This window comes from Ovis aries, chromosome 5 (genome assembly GCF_016772045.2).
Source record: "Ovis aries strain OAR_USU_Benz2616 breed Rambouillet chromosome 5, ARS-UI_Ramb_v3.0, whole genome shotgun sequence".
NCBI classification, from domain to species: Eukaryota; Metazoa; Chordata; class Mammalia; order Artiodactyla; family Bovidae; genus Ovis; species Ovis aries.
This window is the reverse complement of record NC_056058.1, coordinates 18,437,056-18,450,732: the sequence shown is the minus strand read 5'-3', so window position 1 is coordinate 18,450,732 and position 13,677 is coordinate 18,437,056. Positions and strand designations below refer to the sequence as shown.

The 13,677-nt window shown below is 49.9% G+C and overlaps 1 protein-coding gene across 1 annotated transcript; it reads left to right on the top strand.

The window, feature by feature from the left end:
• Positions 1-7,514: 7,514 nt before the first annotated feature.
• Positions 7,515-13,654, top strand: S1PR4 (sphingosine-1-phosphate receptor 4). The gene has a single exon (XM_015095898.4). It carries the CDS (start codon positions 7,542-7,544, stop codon positions 8,697-8,699), a length of 1,158 nt encoding a protein of 385 aa, XP_014951384.2. The 5' UTR covers positions 7,515-7,541; the 3' UTR covers positions 8,700-13,654.
• The last annotated feature ends 23 nt before the right edge of the window (positions 13,655-13,677 follow it).

The following is a 13,677-nucleotide window of genomic DNA, read 5'->3' as shown; positions in this document are numbered from 1 at the left end:
GAGTTTCTCAGCTTCCTAACTGGTGGATTGCTTTCCAGGTGTGGATCAATGGGCTCCTCTATGCCCGGTAATCCCTGTGAATGATCTGCCTAGATACCTGGACAGACTTTCTAGGTGGCGTGAGCTCCAGCAGATGACACATAACATCTAGTTGGTTCTCTCTCTGTGTTTCTGGGTGTCTCTCTCCATGAGACATGTAACAACACAACAGCCAGTTGCTTCTCTGTATGTGTGTGTTTCTCTCTCTTCTCATTAAAATTGACCAGTGGGTTCAGGGGGCATCGGTCTGACTCATGCATTGTGAACTTCCCGATGAGAAATTTCTCTCTCCTAACAATCTTAGTGGCCACTGATGATCATCACTTACATACATCATCTGGGGTTGCAAAAATGGTGACTTTGAATACTTGCATTTCTTCTGCATTTGTTGCCTGGAATTTTTCTATTCAACAACCCAGCTCACCCAAAAGAACTGAAAGCAGGGTCTTGAAGAGATATTTGTATACCCATGTTCACAGCAGCATTATTTCTAATAGCCAAGAGGAGGAAGCAATTCAAATGTCCCTTGAGAGATGGATGGTTAAACAAATATGGTCCATCCATACAATGAAATGTCATCCAGCCCCAATGAGGAAGGAGACCCTGACACACACTACAACATGCATGAACCGTGGGGACCTTATGCTCAGTGAAGTAATCCAGACACAGAAGGACACACATTGTCTGATTCCACTCACAGGAGGTCCCTGGAGGAGTCAGATCCACAGGGACAGGAAGGAGATGGTGGGGCCAGAGACTAGGGGAGGAGGAGGGGGAATCACTATTTCATGGGGACAGAGTTCTGTTTGGGAAGATGAGAAAGCTCTGGAGGTGATGGTGGTGGTGACTGCAATACAATGTGAAGGTGCTTAAAGCCACTTTGGGCACTTAAAGATGGTTAGTGATAATTAATGCCACATGTGTTTTACCACAATTAAAAAAATTTTTTAAATGTAGTATGATCAAAATGTCTTCCCCCTATCAAGTAATTGGTTACCCAGAAATAAAAACTGTGCAGGAGAGAAAAGCTTAATGCCTGATTCTTGATTTTCTTTAGCAGTTTTCATAATAATGAGTTAGTTCCTAAATAGCCACAAAAGATCACCAAAGGGTTTTATTTTCTCCTTCGTGTCCCTATGAACTCATGGATGTAACATTAGATGTGTTTCTACACACTGTACATCTTATTCTTCCCTTTGTTGTTCAGTTGCTCAGTCATGTCTGACTCTTTGCGACCCCATGGACTGCAGCACACCAGGCTTCCCTGTCCTTCACTATCTCCCAGAGTTTGCTCAAACTCATGTCCATTGAGTGAGTGATGCCATCCAACCATCTCATCCTCTGTTGCCCTCTTCTCCTCCTGCCCTCAATCTTTTCCAATATCAGGGTCTTTTCCAGTGAGTTGGCTCCTCGCATCGGGTGGCTAAAGGATTGTAGCTTTAGCTTCAGCATCAGTCCTTCCAAAGAATATTCAGGGTTGATTTCCCTTTAGGATTAACTGGTTTGATTTCCTTGCTGTCCAAGATGCTCAAGAATCTTCTCAAGCACCACAGTTCTAAAGCATCAATTCTTCGGTGCTCAGCCTTCTTTATGGTCCAGCTCTCAGATCCATACATGACTACTGGAAAATCTATAGCTTTGACAATATGGACATTTTTCTGCAAGGTGATGTCTCTGCTATTTTCCTTCTCTGGCCAATGGAAGCCTCTTCAAGTTGGCCCCTAAGTCCTTGTGATATGATGCAGTGGTCTTAAGAGCTCATAGTTCTGGCATTGTGAGACGCTTTCTGATCATCTCATACTTCACAGCCCCAGCCTTGGATCTGGGTGTTTCCCCAAGGAGCCCTGTTTCCTCTTTTTTTTTCCCCCTAAATTAACGTATTAATTTTGTTCATTTGGCTACACTGGGTCTTAGTTCATTGCAGCATGTGGGATCCAGTTCCCTGACCAAGGATTGAGCCTGGGCTCCCTGAGATAAGCACGGAGTCTTATCCACTGGACCACCAGGGAAGTCCCCCTGCTTCCTCTTGATATTTAGAGACCATCACTGACCACAAAGTTAGGAAATCCACATTTTCTTCACTTATCTTTTGACTTTGAAAATATTTCAGGCCTACAGAAGTTGCAACATGATGATAATGAACCCCCATAAAGGCTTCCTCTAGGTCAGCAGGGCTCACTACCTGCTCTAAGGCTGCTTTGTAAAGTTTTATTGGCACATGACCACACCTATTCATTTACACATCGCAGGGGGCAGCTTTCTCCATGACAGCAGAGGCACTGTGACAGAGACTGTCTGGCCCTCAACACCAAAGATAGTTACTGTTTGGCTCTTTGCAGAAAAAATCTGCCCACCCCTGAGCTAGAGCTTCCCACAGTTAACCTTTTGCTTTACATTTCTCTATAATCATAATTTAAAAGTATATAATCTATTCCCTAAAGAATATGCACAAAATAATTTTGTTCTTTTTCTTAATCTTTTCTAAATAATTTGACAGTGAGCTCGCGACATCATGCACTTTGACTCAAAAACAAAACAAATAAAAAACAAAAACCCATGTATTTCCTGCAAACAAAAAAAACACCTCTTGTTAAGTAACCAAGATGGTCAAATTCAGGAAATCTAGCACTGAGACAATAATAGTAGCTAATACACAGCCTGTTTGAAAGTGTCACAAGTTGTTTTAATATTGTCTTATATCGCAAGGCTCCCCTCCCCACCCCCTCATTCTCCGCCGGTGGTGTATTCAGGCAGGGATCACTCATTGCACACAATTTCATGTATCTGTGATCGCCTTTCTTCTGAGTCAGCTTCAGGCTTTCTGTTGTTGTCTCTTAATACCTTTCAGGCTTCCCAGGTGGCTCAGTGGTAAAGAATCTACCTCCAATGCAGGAGATGTGAGTTTGATTCCTGGGTGGGGAAAATCCCCTGGAGGAGGAAATGGCAACCCACTCCAGTATTCTTGCCTGAGAAATCCCAGGGAGAGAGGAGCCTGGTGGGGTATGATCCGTGGGGTATGATCCATGGGGTTGCAAAAGAGTCAGACAGGACTGAAGTGACATAGCACGCGCACACACACACACACACATACACACTTAATAACTGTTATGACCTTGTCCCTCAGTGTGGGTTTGTCTGATGGCTCCCATGATCAAATGCAGGTGGCCTGTGTTTGGCAGGAATATCCCAGAAGCAATGTGTCCTCCTCAGTGCCTCCTATCAGGAGGCCCACAAAGACCATTTTGTCCTCACTCCCAGTGTGTTTCCCTGGATGGCTTGGTTAAGAAGCTATTCACTAGGGTTCTAAGTAAGGCATTTGTAATTGCTAAGTCATCTGTAGCAACACACTTTGAGATTACTTCTCCCCTTCAAACTTCCACCCAATCATCTTAACATCCACTGATGAATTTATTTTTGGCTGTGCTGGGTCTCTGTTGCTGAGCACAGGCTTTCTCTAGTTGCGGCGAGCGGGGGCTGCTCTCTCCTTGCAGTGCCTGGCTTCTCATTGCAGTGAATTCTCTTATCATGGAGCACAGCATCTGGGGCACTTGGGCTTCGACAGCTGTGGTTCCCTGGCTCTGGAGCCCAAATTCAGTAGTAGTGGCGCATGGGCTTAGCTGCTCCTCAGCACATGGGATCCTCCCGGACCAGGGATCAAACTGGAGTCTCCTGTGCTAGCAGGCAGAGTCTTCACCACTGAGCCACCAGGGAAGCCCTCCACTGATCAATCTTGTTTGGGTCCATTATTGCTGGGATAATTATCAAATGGTGATTTTTTTTCCTAACTCGTTTTGAGGAAATGCCTGGGAGTGGAATTACTGGATCATATGGAAAGTTCATTCATTTTTTTCTAATTTTTTAAAAAAGATTTATTTATTTGGCTGCACTGGGTCTTAGTTGTGGCATGTGGGAATCTAGTTAGGGCCCTCTGCATTGGGAGCGTGGGGTCCTAGCTACTAGACCACCAGGGAAGTCCCTTCAAAATTGCTTCTTATTGTGGTAAAATGAATGTAACATAAATGAACCTGAGCATCCATTTCAGAGATAGGGCTGAATGAATACATTCTTCATGTTTGCAAATGTCACCACCACATTCTATCTGCAGAACTCTTGCTTTTCACCTTATAAAACTGAAACTCTCTTCTCATTAAACACTAAATCTGAATTCTCCCTCCCTTGCCCCTGCATCCACCATCCTATGATTTTAAGATCATTCACTGATGCTTTCCAACTGTGATGCTGGAAAAGACTCTTGAATGTCCCTTGGACTGCACAGAGGACAAACCAGTCCATCTGAAAGGAAATCAACCCTGAATATTTGTGGGAAGGACTGATGCTGAAGCTGAAGCTCCAATATTTTGGCCACCTGATGCAAAGAGCTGGCTCATTGGCAAAAGCCCTAATGCTGGCAAAGATTGAAGGCAGGAGGAGAAGGGGGCAACAGAGGATAAGAATCGATAGCATCACTGACTCCATTGACATGAATTTGAGCAAATTCTGGGAGACAGTGAAGGACAGGGAAGATTGGTATGCTTCAGTTCATGGTGACACGATTTAGTGACTGAACTACATTTGTTCACAATCAAATTGTCCCAGATTTGTTCAGCCTGTATCTCTCTGATGGGTCCCATCCTTCTGGGAGCCCTTCGTTACTCTTTGATGCACCAGGACATTCCAGCCTCACCTTGTATACACCTTGTATCCTGGATTCTGCCATTTCTCCCAAGAGTCCTGCATTCCCCTCCCCACCTTTTGGGGGATGATATTTAGAAGCCAAGATCTAGGTGCTAGGTGCACTCATTCTTATTGGGTTGTCTCAGTGGACAGAGTTAGGAAGTAGATTTTTGTTTAACTATCAAGTCCACGCGGATACTTTAATTTCATTCTGTTCCCATGGGGTTCTTCCATTTCATCTTTGCACTTTCTTTGCCCCCCAGGAAAGACCTGATTCTTAATAATATCAACACACTTGCTAGTTTGTTCAGTCCCATAATACACATGAGAGTTTCAGAATCACTATACCTATGTCACTCCGGAACACACAAATGTACTAAACCAAGTTAAAAAATTTTTTTGCAGCTCCTGTCTTTAGAGTCAGTACCGTGTCCACAAGTTGCACAAGTTGGTTCTTTTCTATTTCTGGGGGCTTATGTTTTTCATTTGAAATATCATTCAGTTCATTTGTTTTCTACTTATATCCCACCTTTCTTTCCTTTTTTGGCTGCACTGCATGCATGTGGGATCTTTGTTCTCCAGCAAGGGATCAAACCCATGCTCCCTGCAGTGGAAGTGCAGAGTCTTAACCACTGGACCACCAGGGATGTCTCTGTATTCCATCTTAAAGCTTTTGTCCTCCACTGTTGTTGATTTAAATTTTTATTAAATATAGAAAGCAATAACAGTTTAAAAATTATACAAAAAGGAAAATACAAAGGATGTTATCCCCTCCTTTCTTAAATTTAAATCCCAGCCACTCTTGTAGGTAACCAATTTGATTGCTCTTTGCTTTACCTTTCATTTTGCAAAAACAAGCAGATATGTGGATTTTTTATTCCCTCCTTCTTTATTATACAAAAGGTAACATATTACCTATACTCTTGTACTTCCCCCTCAACTTAACAATATGTCCTGGAAATTACCCCATTCTATCACAGAAATAGACCTTATTCTTTCTCATGGCTGTGTAGCACTCCACTCTGAAGTGCAGTGTAATACATTAGTCTCTCTCCTGTATACAGACATGTGGGTTGCTTCCAATATTTTGCATTTACAAATGACAATTAATAGCTTTCTCCATACTCACTTGGGTATTGTTAGAGCTGTGTCTTCAGGATTAATTTCTGAAGGGGGACTGCTCTTCTGTAACATGAGGATAATTGTAAGGTTAAATAAGTTACAATGCACATATGGCTTTTCACCTAAGCAGCGGGTAATCCATGGCATAAGGTCACCACAGTAGGACAGCTTGGCCTCAATCTAGTCAAACCCTGCTCTCTCATAACATTTCAGTCTAGTTCTCAATTTGCTCTTCTAGGCTGGCTCAGGTGCTCACCTGGGGATAGGGTTTAGTCAGGGTTGGGGTTCAATAGGATCAGGGCTTAGCTTGCAATCAGGGCTCAGTTCAGGGTCAAGTCTCAGCAAGGGTCAGGGTTGGAGTCAGCCTATGGTAGTGGGCTCAACCAAGGTCAGGATTCAGCCTGGGGTCAAGGTTCAGTCCAGGGTCCAGGCTCAGACTATGCATGTGTCTCTCTCTGAGTGTGCCTAGGTCAGGGGTCCCTTGTAAGGCTGGGACTGGGGCTCGGTGGCCCTACTGCTCGTGCCCTCCTCGCTCTCCCCACCCGCCTGCACAGCCCCTCCTCACACCCCCTTCCCACCTCAGATCTGTTTCTGCTTGGTCACCTCCAGTGAGTCTATGTGGCTGCCTCTCGTGCAGCCCCCTCCCCTCCCTGTAACTGTCCTGCTCCAGGCTGAACAATGAACTCAGGGGAGGGCTGCAGGGCTGCCCTCCAGCCCCACGTCCTGCCCATCCTCCACTTAGGGGGGCTAGGGAGCCACGCAGATACCGGTGCCACTCTCCTCAGACCCTGGCCAGGGCTGTGCCTCCCCCCTCAGACTCCCCCAGCATCACTCCAAGTGTCACCCCCCACTTCCTCTCCCCGCCACACACCTCGGTCCTCAACCTTCTCAGGCTGAGTCTGTCTGAGGGAGGTCGAGTGAGGCCCTCCTCCCTCCAGAGGTGAGGTGCCGCCCTGGGCGGAGGTCCCCTGCGGCTTTGCTGCTAGCAAGGTCAGCTCAGGGGCTGGAAAGCAACAGAAGACCCGGGTAAGGAGGGTCCCCCCATCCAGACCCGTGTGGGTGTGTGCGTGCCTGGGGTTCACCTCCCCACTGTGCTGTCTTCAGCAGGGTTCCCCAGGGACTGCCCCTCTCCACGCCTGTTTCCCCTCTGAGAACTGTTTGCTCCTGGCCCTGTTGTGAGGATAAGATGAGGGTACAACTGCACCATCGATGAGGGAGCTGGCAGTGCTTCTTTGTGTGCAGCCACTCGGCACACACTTATTAAGTACCTACTGTGTGCCAGGCGGGCCTAGAGAGGTTGAGGAGCAGGTGATGGAACAGTGGGGCCAGCCTGCAAGGAGTTGTTGGTGGGGGCGGGAGAGTCGTCCAGCCTGGGTGCCACAAAGAACCGGTTACCCACCCTTTAGAGGGAGTGAAGGGGTGGGGGTGGGGGCGGGGACCCCACCCTCAATGGGCTTTCGAGGACCCGCAGGGGGCGGCACGGAGTGACCGCAGCGCCCTGCCCTCTGGGAGTAAGGATGGGAGCCCACCGTTGGATGCCCCTCCCCGTTTCAGCCTCACCCCCACCCAGGGGGTACCTTGAAATAACAGGAAATTTCAAATAACAGGAAACCAAGGGCGGGCAAAACTCTCGGCTCCACCCTGCCTGGGGCAAACGAAACACCCCACCCCGGGGCCCCAGTCTGCCCTCGGGGAGGGGGACCGCAATGAACGCCACGGGGACCCCGACGGGGGACCCCGAGTCCTGCCAGCTGCTGGCGGCCGGCGGGCACAGCCGGCTCGTCCTCCTGCACTACAACCACTCGGGGCGGCTGGCGGGGCGCGCTGGGGCGGAGGAGGTCGGTCTGGGGGTGCTGCGAGGGCTGTTCGTGGCCATGAGCTGCCTGGTGGTGCTGGAGAACCTTCTGGTGCTGGTGGCCATCGCCAGCCGCATGCGCTCCCGGCGCTGGGTCTACTACTGCCTGGTGAACATCACGCTCAGCGACCTGCTCACCGGCGCCGCGTACCTGGCCAACGTGCTGCTGTCGGGGGCGCACACCTTCCGCCTGGCGCCGGCCCAGTGGTTCCTGCGCGAGGGCCTGCTCTTCATGGCGCTGGCCGCCTCCACTTTCAGCCTGCTCTTCACGGCCGGCGAGCGTTTCGTCACCATGGTGCGGCCGGTGGCCGAGAGTGGGGCCACCAAGCGGGGCCGCGTGTGCAGCTTCATCGGGCTGTGCTGGCTGCTGGCGGCGCTCCTCGGCCTGCTGCCCCTGCTCGGCTGGAACTGCGTGTGCGCCTTCCAACGCTGCTCCAGCCTCCTCCCGCTCTACTCCAAGGACTACATCCTCTTCTGCGTAGTGGTCTTCGCTTTCATCCTGGCCACCATCATGGTGCTCTACGGAGCCATCTTCCGAGTAGTGCGCGCCAACGGGCAGAAGGCGCCTAGCACCCCGGCGCGCCGCAAGGCCCGCCGGCTGCTCAAGACGGTACTCATGATCCTGGTGGCCTTCGTGGTGTGCTGGGGCCCGCTTTTCGGCCTGCTGCTGGCCGACATCTTCGGCTCCAACGTCTGGGCGCAGGAGTACCTGCGGGGCATGGACTGGATCCTGGCGCTGGCCGTGCTCAACTCGGCGGTCAACCCCATCATCTACTCCTTCCGCAGCCGGGAGGTGTGCCGGGCCGTGGTGGGCTTCCTGTGCGGCGCGTGTCTCCGGCTAGGGCTTCGAGGGCCTGGGGACTGCCTGGCTCAGGCCGTCGAGGCCCACTCTGCAGCCTCCAACACCGACAGCTCACTGAGGCCGAGGGACAGCTTTCGGGGTTCTCGATCGCACAGCTTCCGGATGCGGGAGCCCCTGACCAGTGTCTCCAGCGTGCGGAGTGTCTGAAGCCACGGTCGGGGTGGTGGTTCAGCAGCCTTGATCCCCGTGCAGGGATGCTGCAGTCGCGCCTGAAGAAGAGGAAGGAACCGGTTAGCCACCAGGGGCCTGCATCCCAAGGCCCCGCGGTGCTGGGGGGCATCCCGGAAGCCTCAAGGGGCTGCTGGCACCAAGTGGGTTTCCTATGGTTGTTGTGGAGCAGGAGGCAACGGCTGGTTGCAACCGAGAGCGCGCTGGACTGGAGATCAATGGGTTTGCTGTGTGCGCCCCCCTCCTGTGTGACTCGGAGGAAGTCCCAGCCCCTCTCTGGGCCTCGGTGGGGGTGGACTGGCGGGGAGTGGGTGGATGCCCTGGGAACACAGAAGTTCAGTGGTGGGATGAGATGGTGTCAGGGTGAAAGCATGAGGGTTGTGGGTCTGCTGGAGCTGGGCCAGTGGCCAGGGAGCAACATGGGTCTGTGTGCTGGGAGGTGTGGCTGTGACAGCAAGGGCTTTGGTGTGGATGAGACTGTATGTGTCTGTTAGAGAGGGATAGAGAGGTTGAGGGCAGAGCAAGTTGTGTCGGTGAGCAGCGTGTGCTGGTGTGCAGATATCCTTGCGTGTAGCAGGCCTCTTGTCTGAGGGCGTGTGCTTGTGCACACATGTGTGTGACCGATCCACTCTGTTGAACGTGTGTGTAAACTTAGGGAGGCTACCAGAAGGGGGTGGGGGCGGGGGCGGTGACGCTGACACCCACCCCTTCCTGGTCACTTCCCCTTTGCCTGCCCTATCTCTCATCTTGGGTTCTGGGCAGCCTCCTCCCCCCACCTCTGGCTTCTGCATCTTTTGAGACTCAGTCTGGAGTCCAACAGAGAGGGAGATGCTTTAGCACTAACTGCCTCTCCCTTCCCCATCTGTAAAATGGGCTGATGGCAGATGGAACTCACCGCAGGAGGCTGTTGGTGCTCGGAACTCACCGCAGGAGGCTGTTGGTGCTCGCTCAGTGCTTTTGCTGTGGCGAGCAGGCATCAGTGTGTCAAAGAAACATCCGGCGATAGTGGAAATGTTCTGTATCTGTGTTTCCCAGTGTGGGACCCCTCCCCCACACATGGCTACTGAGCCCTCAATAAGAGGTCAATGGGACTGAAGAAATCAACTTAGAATGCGTGCGAATTTAAGCACTCCACAGGACTCGCAGCAATGGTACCAGACAGTGCTACAGGGGGACACCTTCTGAATGTAGCCACTTTTGGCTAGTGGGAAGTTCTCTGTCTCCATCCGCCCAGCCGAGACAGTGCCCACAGGTCTTTTTGCCTCTATCTTGCCAAGTCGTTGGGGCAGCGTCCTGTCTGCCACTCCAGAAGGGACAGCTCTGTTCTGAGCCTCCATTTCTCCCCTGCAGGATAGGGGATGGCATGATGGATGTGTTGACTGTGCAGTCCAATAAAGCAGCCATTAGCCACATGTGGCTACTTAAAATTAAAATGAATTTTAAAAATTCAGTTTCTCGGTGCATTTCTCAGAGCTTCAGTGGCCAAGTATCACAGACTGGGGAGGGGGTGCTTGAATAACATAAATGTATTTGCTCACAACTCTGGAGGCTGCAAGTCTGAGGTCAAGGTGCCAGCAGGCTTGGTTCCCTTGAGTCCTCTCTCCTGGATCCTGGGGGTTTGCTGGCAGTCTTGCATCCCTTGGCTTGTAGACACATCAGCCGCATCTCTGCCTCCATCTTCACATGGGTTGTGTTTGCCTGCACGTCTGTGTCCAAATTCTCAAGTCTTTTTTTTTTTTTTTTCTCCCTTGGCTACTGTGGGTCTTCATTGTGGCACGAGGGCTGTCTCTAGTTTTGGTGTTCTGACTTAGTTGTCCTGCAACATGTGAGATCTTAGTTCTCTGACCAGGGATCACATACAGGTCCCCTGCATTGGACGGTGTATTCTTTCAACTTTTTATTTTGTATTGGGGTACAACCAAATAACAAGCAACTTTGCAATAGTTTCAGGTGAACAGGGAGGAGACTCAGCCATACATACATGTATCCATCCATTACATGTATCCATTCTCTCCCAAACTCCCCTCCCATCCAGCCTGCCACATAACACTGAACAGGATTCCATGTGCTATACAGTAGGTCCTTGTTGGTTATCCATTTTAAGTGTAGCGGTGAGTACATGTCAATCCCAGACTCCCTAACTATCCCTCCCCCCTATTCTTCTCAACCAGCAGCCATAAGTTTGTCCTTTATGAGTCTCTTTCTGTTTTGTAAGTTCATTTGTATCATTTCTCTTTAAGGTCCGCATGTAAGGGATGACATACAATATCTCTCTGGAAGGAGGATTCTTAACCACTGGGCCATCAGGGCAGTCCCTCCCTGTTTCATAAGGACACCAGTCCTATTGGCTTAGGGCCACCCTATACAGTGTGACTCAGATTAACTAATTATACCTATAAAAATCCTATTTCCAAATAAGGGCCTCTTCTGAGGTGTTGGGAATTAGGATTTCGAGTCGTCAATTTTGGAGGAGACACAATTCGGCCCATGGCATTTGGTCACACTAACCCCATTTTGAGTGCTTGATGGGACATGTGGCTCGTGGCTACTGTTCTGGAAAATGCAGACACAGAATCTATCCATCATCACAGAAGGTGCTATGAGACAGGGAGGGGAAAGTTCTAAGCATGTATAAGCTAGGATTGCGTGCTCAGTCACGCAGTCATGTCCGACTCTTTGTGACCCCATGGACTGTAGCTCACCAGGTTCCTCTGTCCAGGGCATTCTCCAGCCAAAAATACTGGAGCGGGTTGCCGTTCCCTTCTCCAGGGAATCTTCCTGACCCAGGGAATGAACCCGTGTCTCCTGTGTCTCCTGCACTGGGCATTGGCAGGTGGGTTCTCCCTTCCCAGAGCACCCCCTGGATAACTCATAACCTGAGGTACTTACGTTTTCCAGATTGCTGACCAGGTGTGTTGATCTGGAACAGTGACAGGGTGGGTGGGGTCTTGGCAGAATTTGGGGCGAGTGAAGCCCGGGCTGCCTTAAAGCTCTTGACCTGCAACCCTGGGCCTGTGTGAGTTGGGCCACCCTGTGAGTGTCACGCTTTGCTTTGACTGAACTGGACTATTTGCTGCCCCTTCCTACCTGGGACCTTTGCATGTCTTTGTTGACCCCACTAGCGTGGCCTGTGCATCCTTCAAGTCTCAGCTTCAGCATCACCTCCTCCAGGAAGTCTCCCTGATTTCTCTTCTTCCTTAGCCCTCTTCCAGGCTCACACATCTGTGTGTACATCACTATCACAGCTTCAATCACACCTGGCCGCACATCCACCTGCTCCCCTGGACTTTGAGCTCCATGAGAATGGAGTTAGTGACAGTATTTGGGTCATTGCTGTGTCCCAAACACAGCACAGGGCCCAGCAGATAGGAGGTGCTCCATGAACTAGAGCTCTGGTATAACTGGTCCCAGCAGCATGCCTTCCACTGAAACCTCTTCACCTCCTTGTTCCCCACCTCCCTGACTGAGGTGGAGCCGTCCTCAAGAATGCGGTCCTCTGCTCTTAGGTGGCTCAGGTGTCTGTAACATTGCTGTTCCCCAGCTCTGCCATGCACCACGGGCTTCAGTTTCCTCATCTGTAAACTGGAGATATCGATGTCTCCTGCCCTCCTGGGATGTTGATAAGGCAAGGAATATAAAGGCTCTCCAACTACTTATGTTTGTGTAATGTGCTGTGCTCAGTTGCTCAGTCTTGTCGGACTTCTTGTGATCCCATGGACTGCAGCCCGTCAGGCTCCTCTATCCATGGAATTTTCCAGGGAAGAATACTAGAGTGGGTTGTCATTTCCTCCTCCAGGGGATCTTCCAGACCCCAGGATTGAACCCGTGTCTTCTATGTCTCCTGCACTTGGCAGGCAGATTCTTTACCACTGCACCACTTGGGAAGCGTGTTTTTGTAACAGGGAAGAACAAATCTGACTCCCTATTAGATCTGTTCCTTTTGCTTTCACTTTTGTGCCCTGTTGCCTGTCATACTGATTCTGCACCTTTTGTACAAGAATGTTGCATTATAGCCTGAAATATACAGGAGAGCCTGTCCTCAGGGCTCTGACACTTGAATCTATTCATACAGAGGTAAAAAGTTGCAGAACAGAGAATAACATTTGTCTCATTGGAGGTTTACAGGAACATCCTGTCCTTTGTGGCCAGCTGCAAGAACAAAGGATTCCAACACTAAGAAGTCTGCAACAATCAACCACGTCCCTCTCTTACCTTGCTTTGCTGAAACCCTTTGGGGAGTATGAGTTTATGAGACATGAGCCACTGGTTTACTTGCATGGCCCTGCAATAAACCTTTCTCTGCTCCAACTCCCATAGTTTTGGTTTGTTTGTCCTTGCTTTTGGTAACGTAGTTAAATGAATAATAACAACGAAGGCCACTCTGTACTGTTCTAATCACCTGTGTGTTAATTCATTTAATCCTTGCAAAACCTCCAGGAGGCAGATACTGTCATTAACGTCATGTTACAGATGGAGAAACTGAGACCCAGAGAGTTTAGGTAACAGACAAGTTCACACAGCTGGGAAGAGGCAGGATTGGGATTCAAACTTGACAGGTGACTTCTTGATCCCTGTTCTTTACTGCCTCTTTAATGAATGAATGAATGAATGAATACCAGTTCCTTCCCTCTTTGGAAAACTAAGAATGAATGCTCCAAGTTATTCTTTGGGCTGCCCCAAGGTTTCACCTCCACAAAGCAGGATTAGTTGAAGCCCCCCATTTTACAGACAGAAAAACTAAGGCTCAGGGGAGGAGGTGGCACGGGCAGCCCTAAGATCCAAGCCTTGTTATCTGAGCCAGGTTCAGGCCCCTTTCTTGCTCTATCTCTGGATGAGTGTAAGTGTGTATGTGTATGTGTGTTGCCTGTTCATAACCTGGCTGGAAGGAGCAAGGGTAGATGGAGAAGCAGATAATAAATATTTGCTGATCAAGATCACATTGGCCAGAATGAGTTCT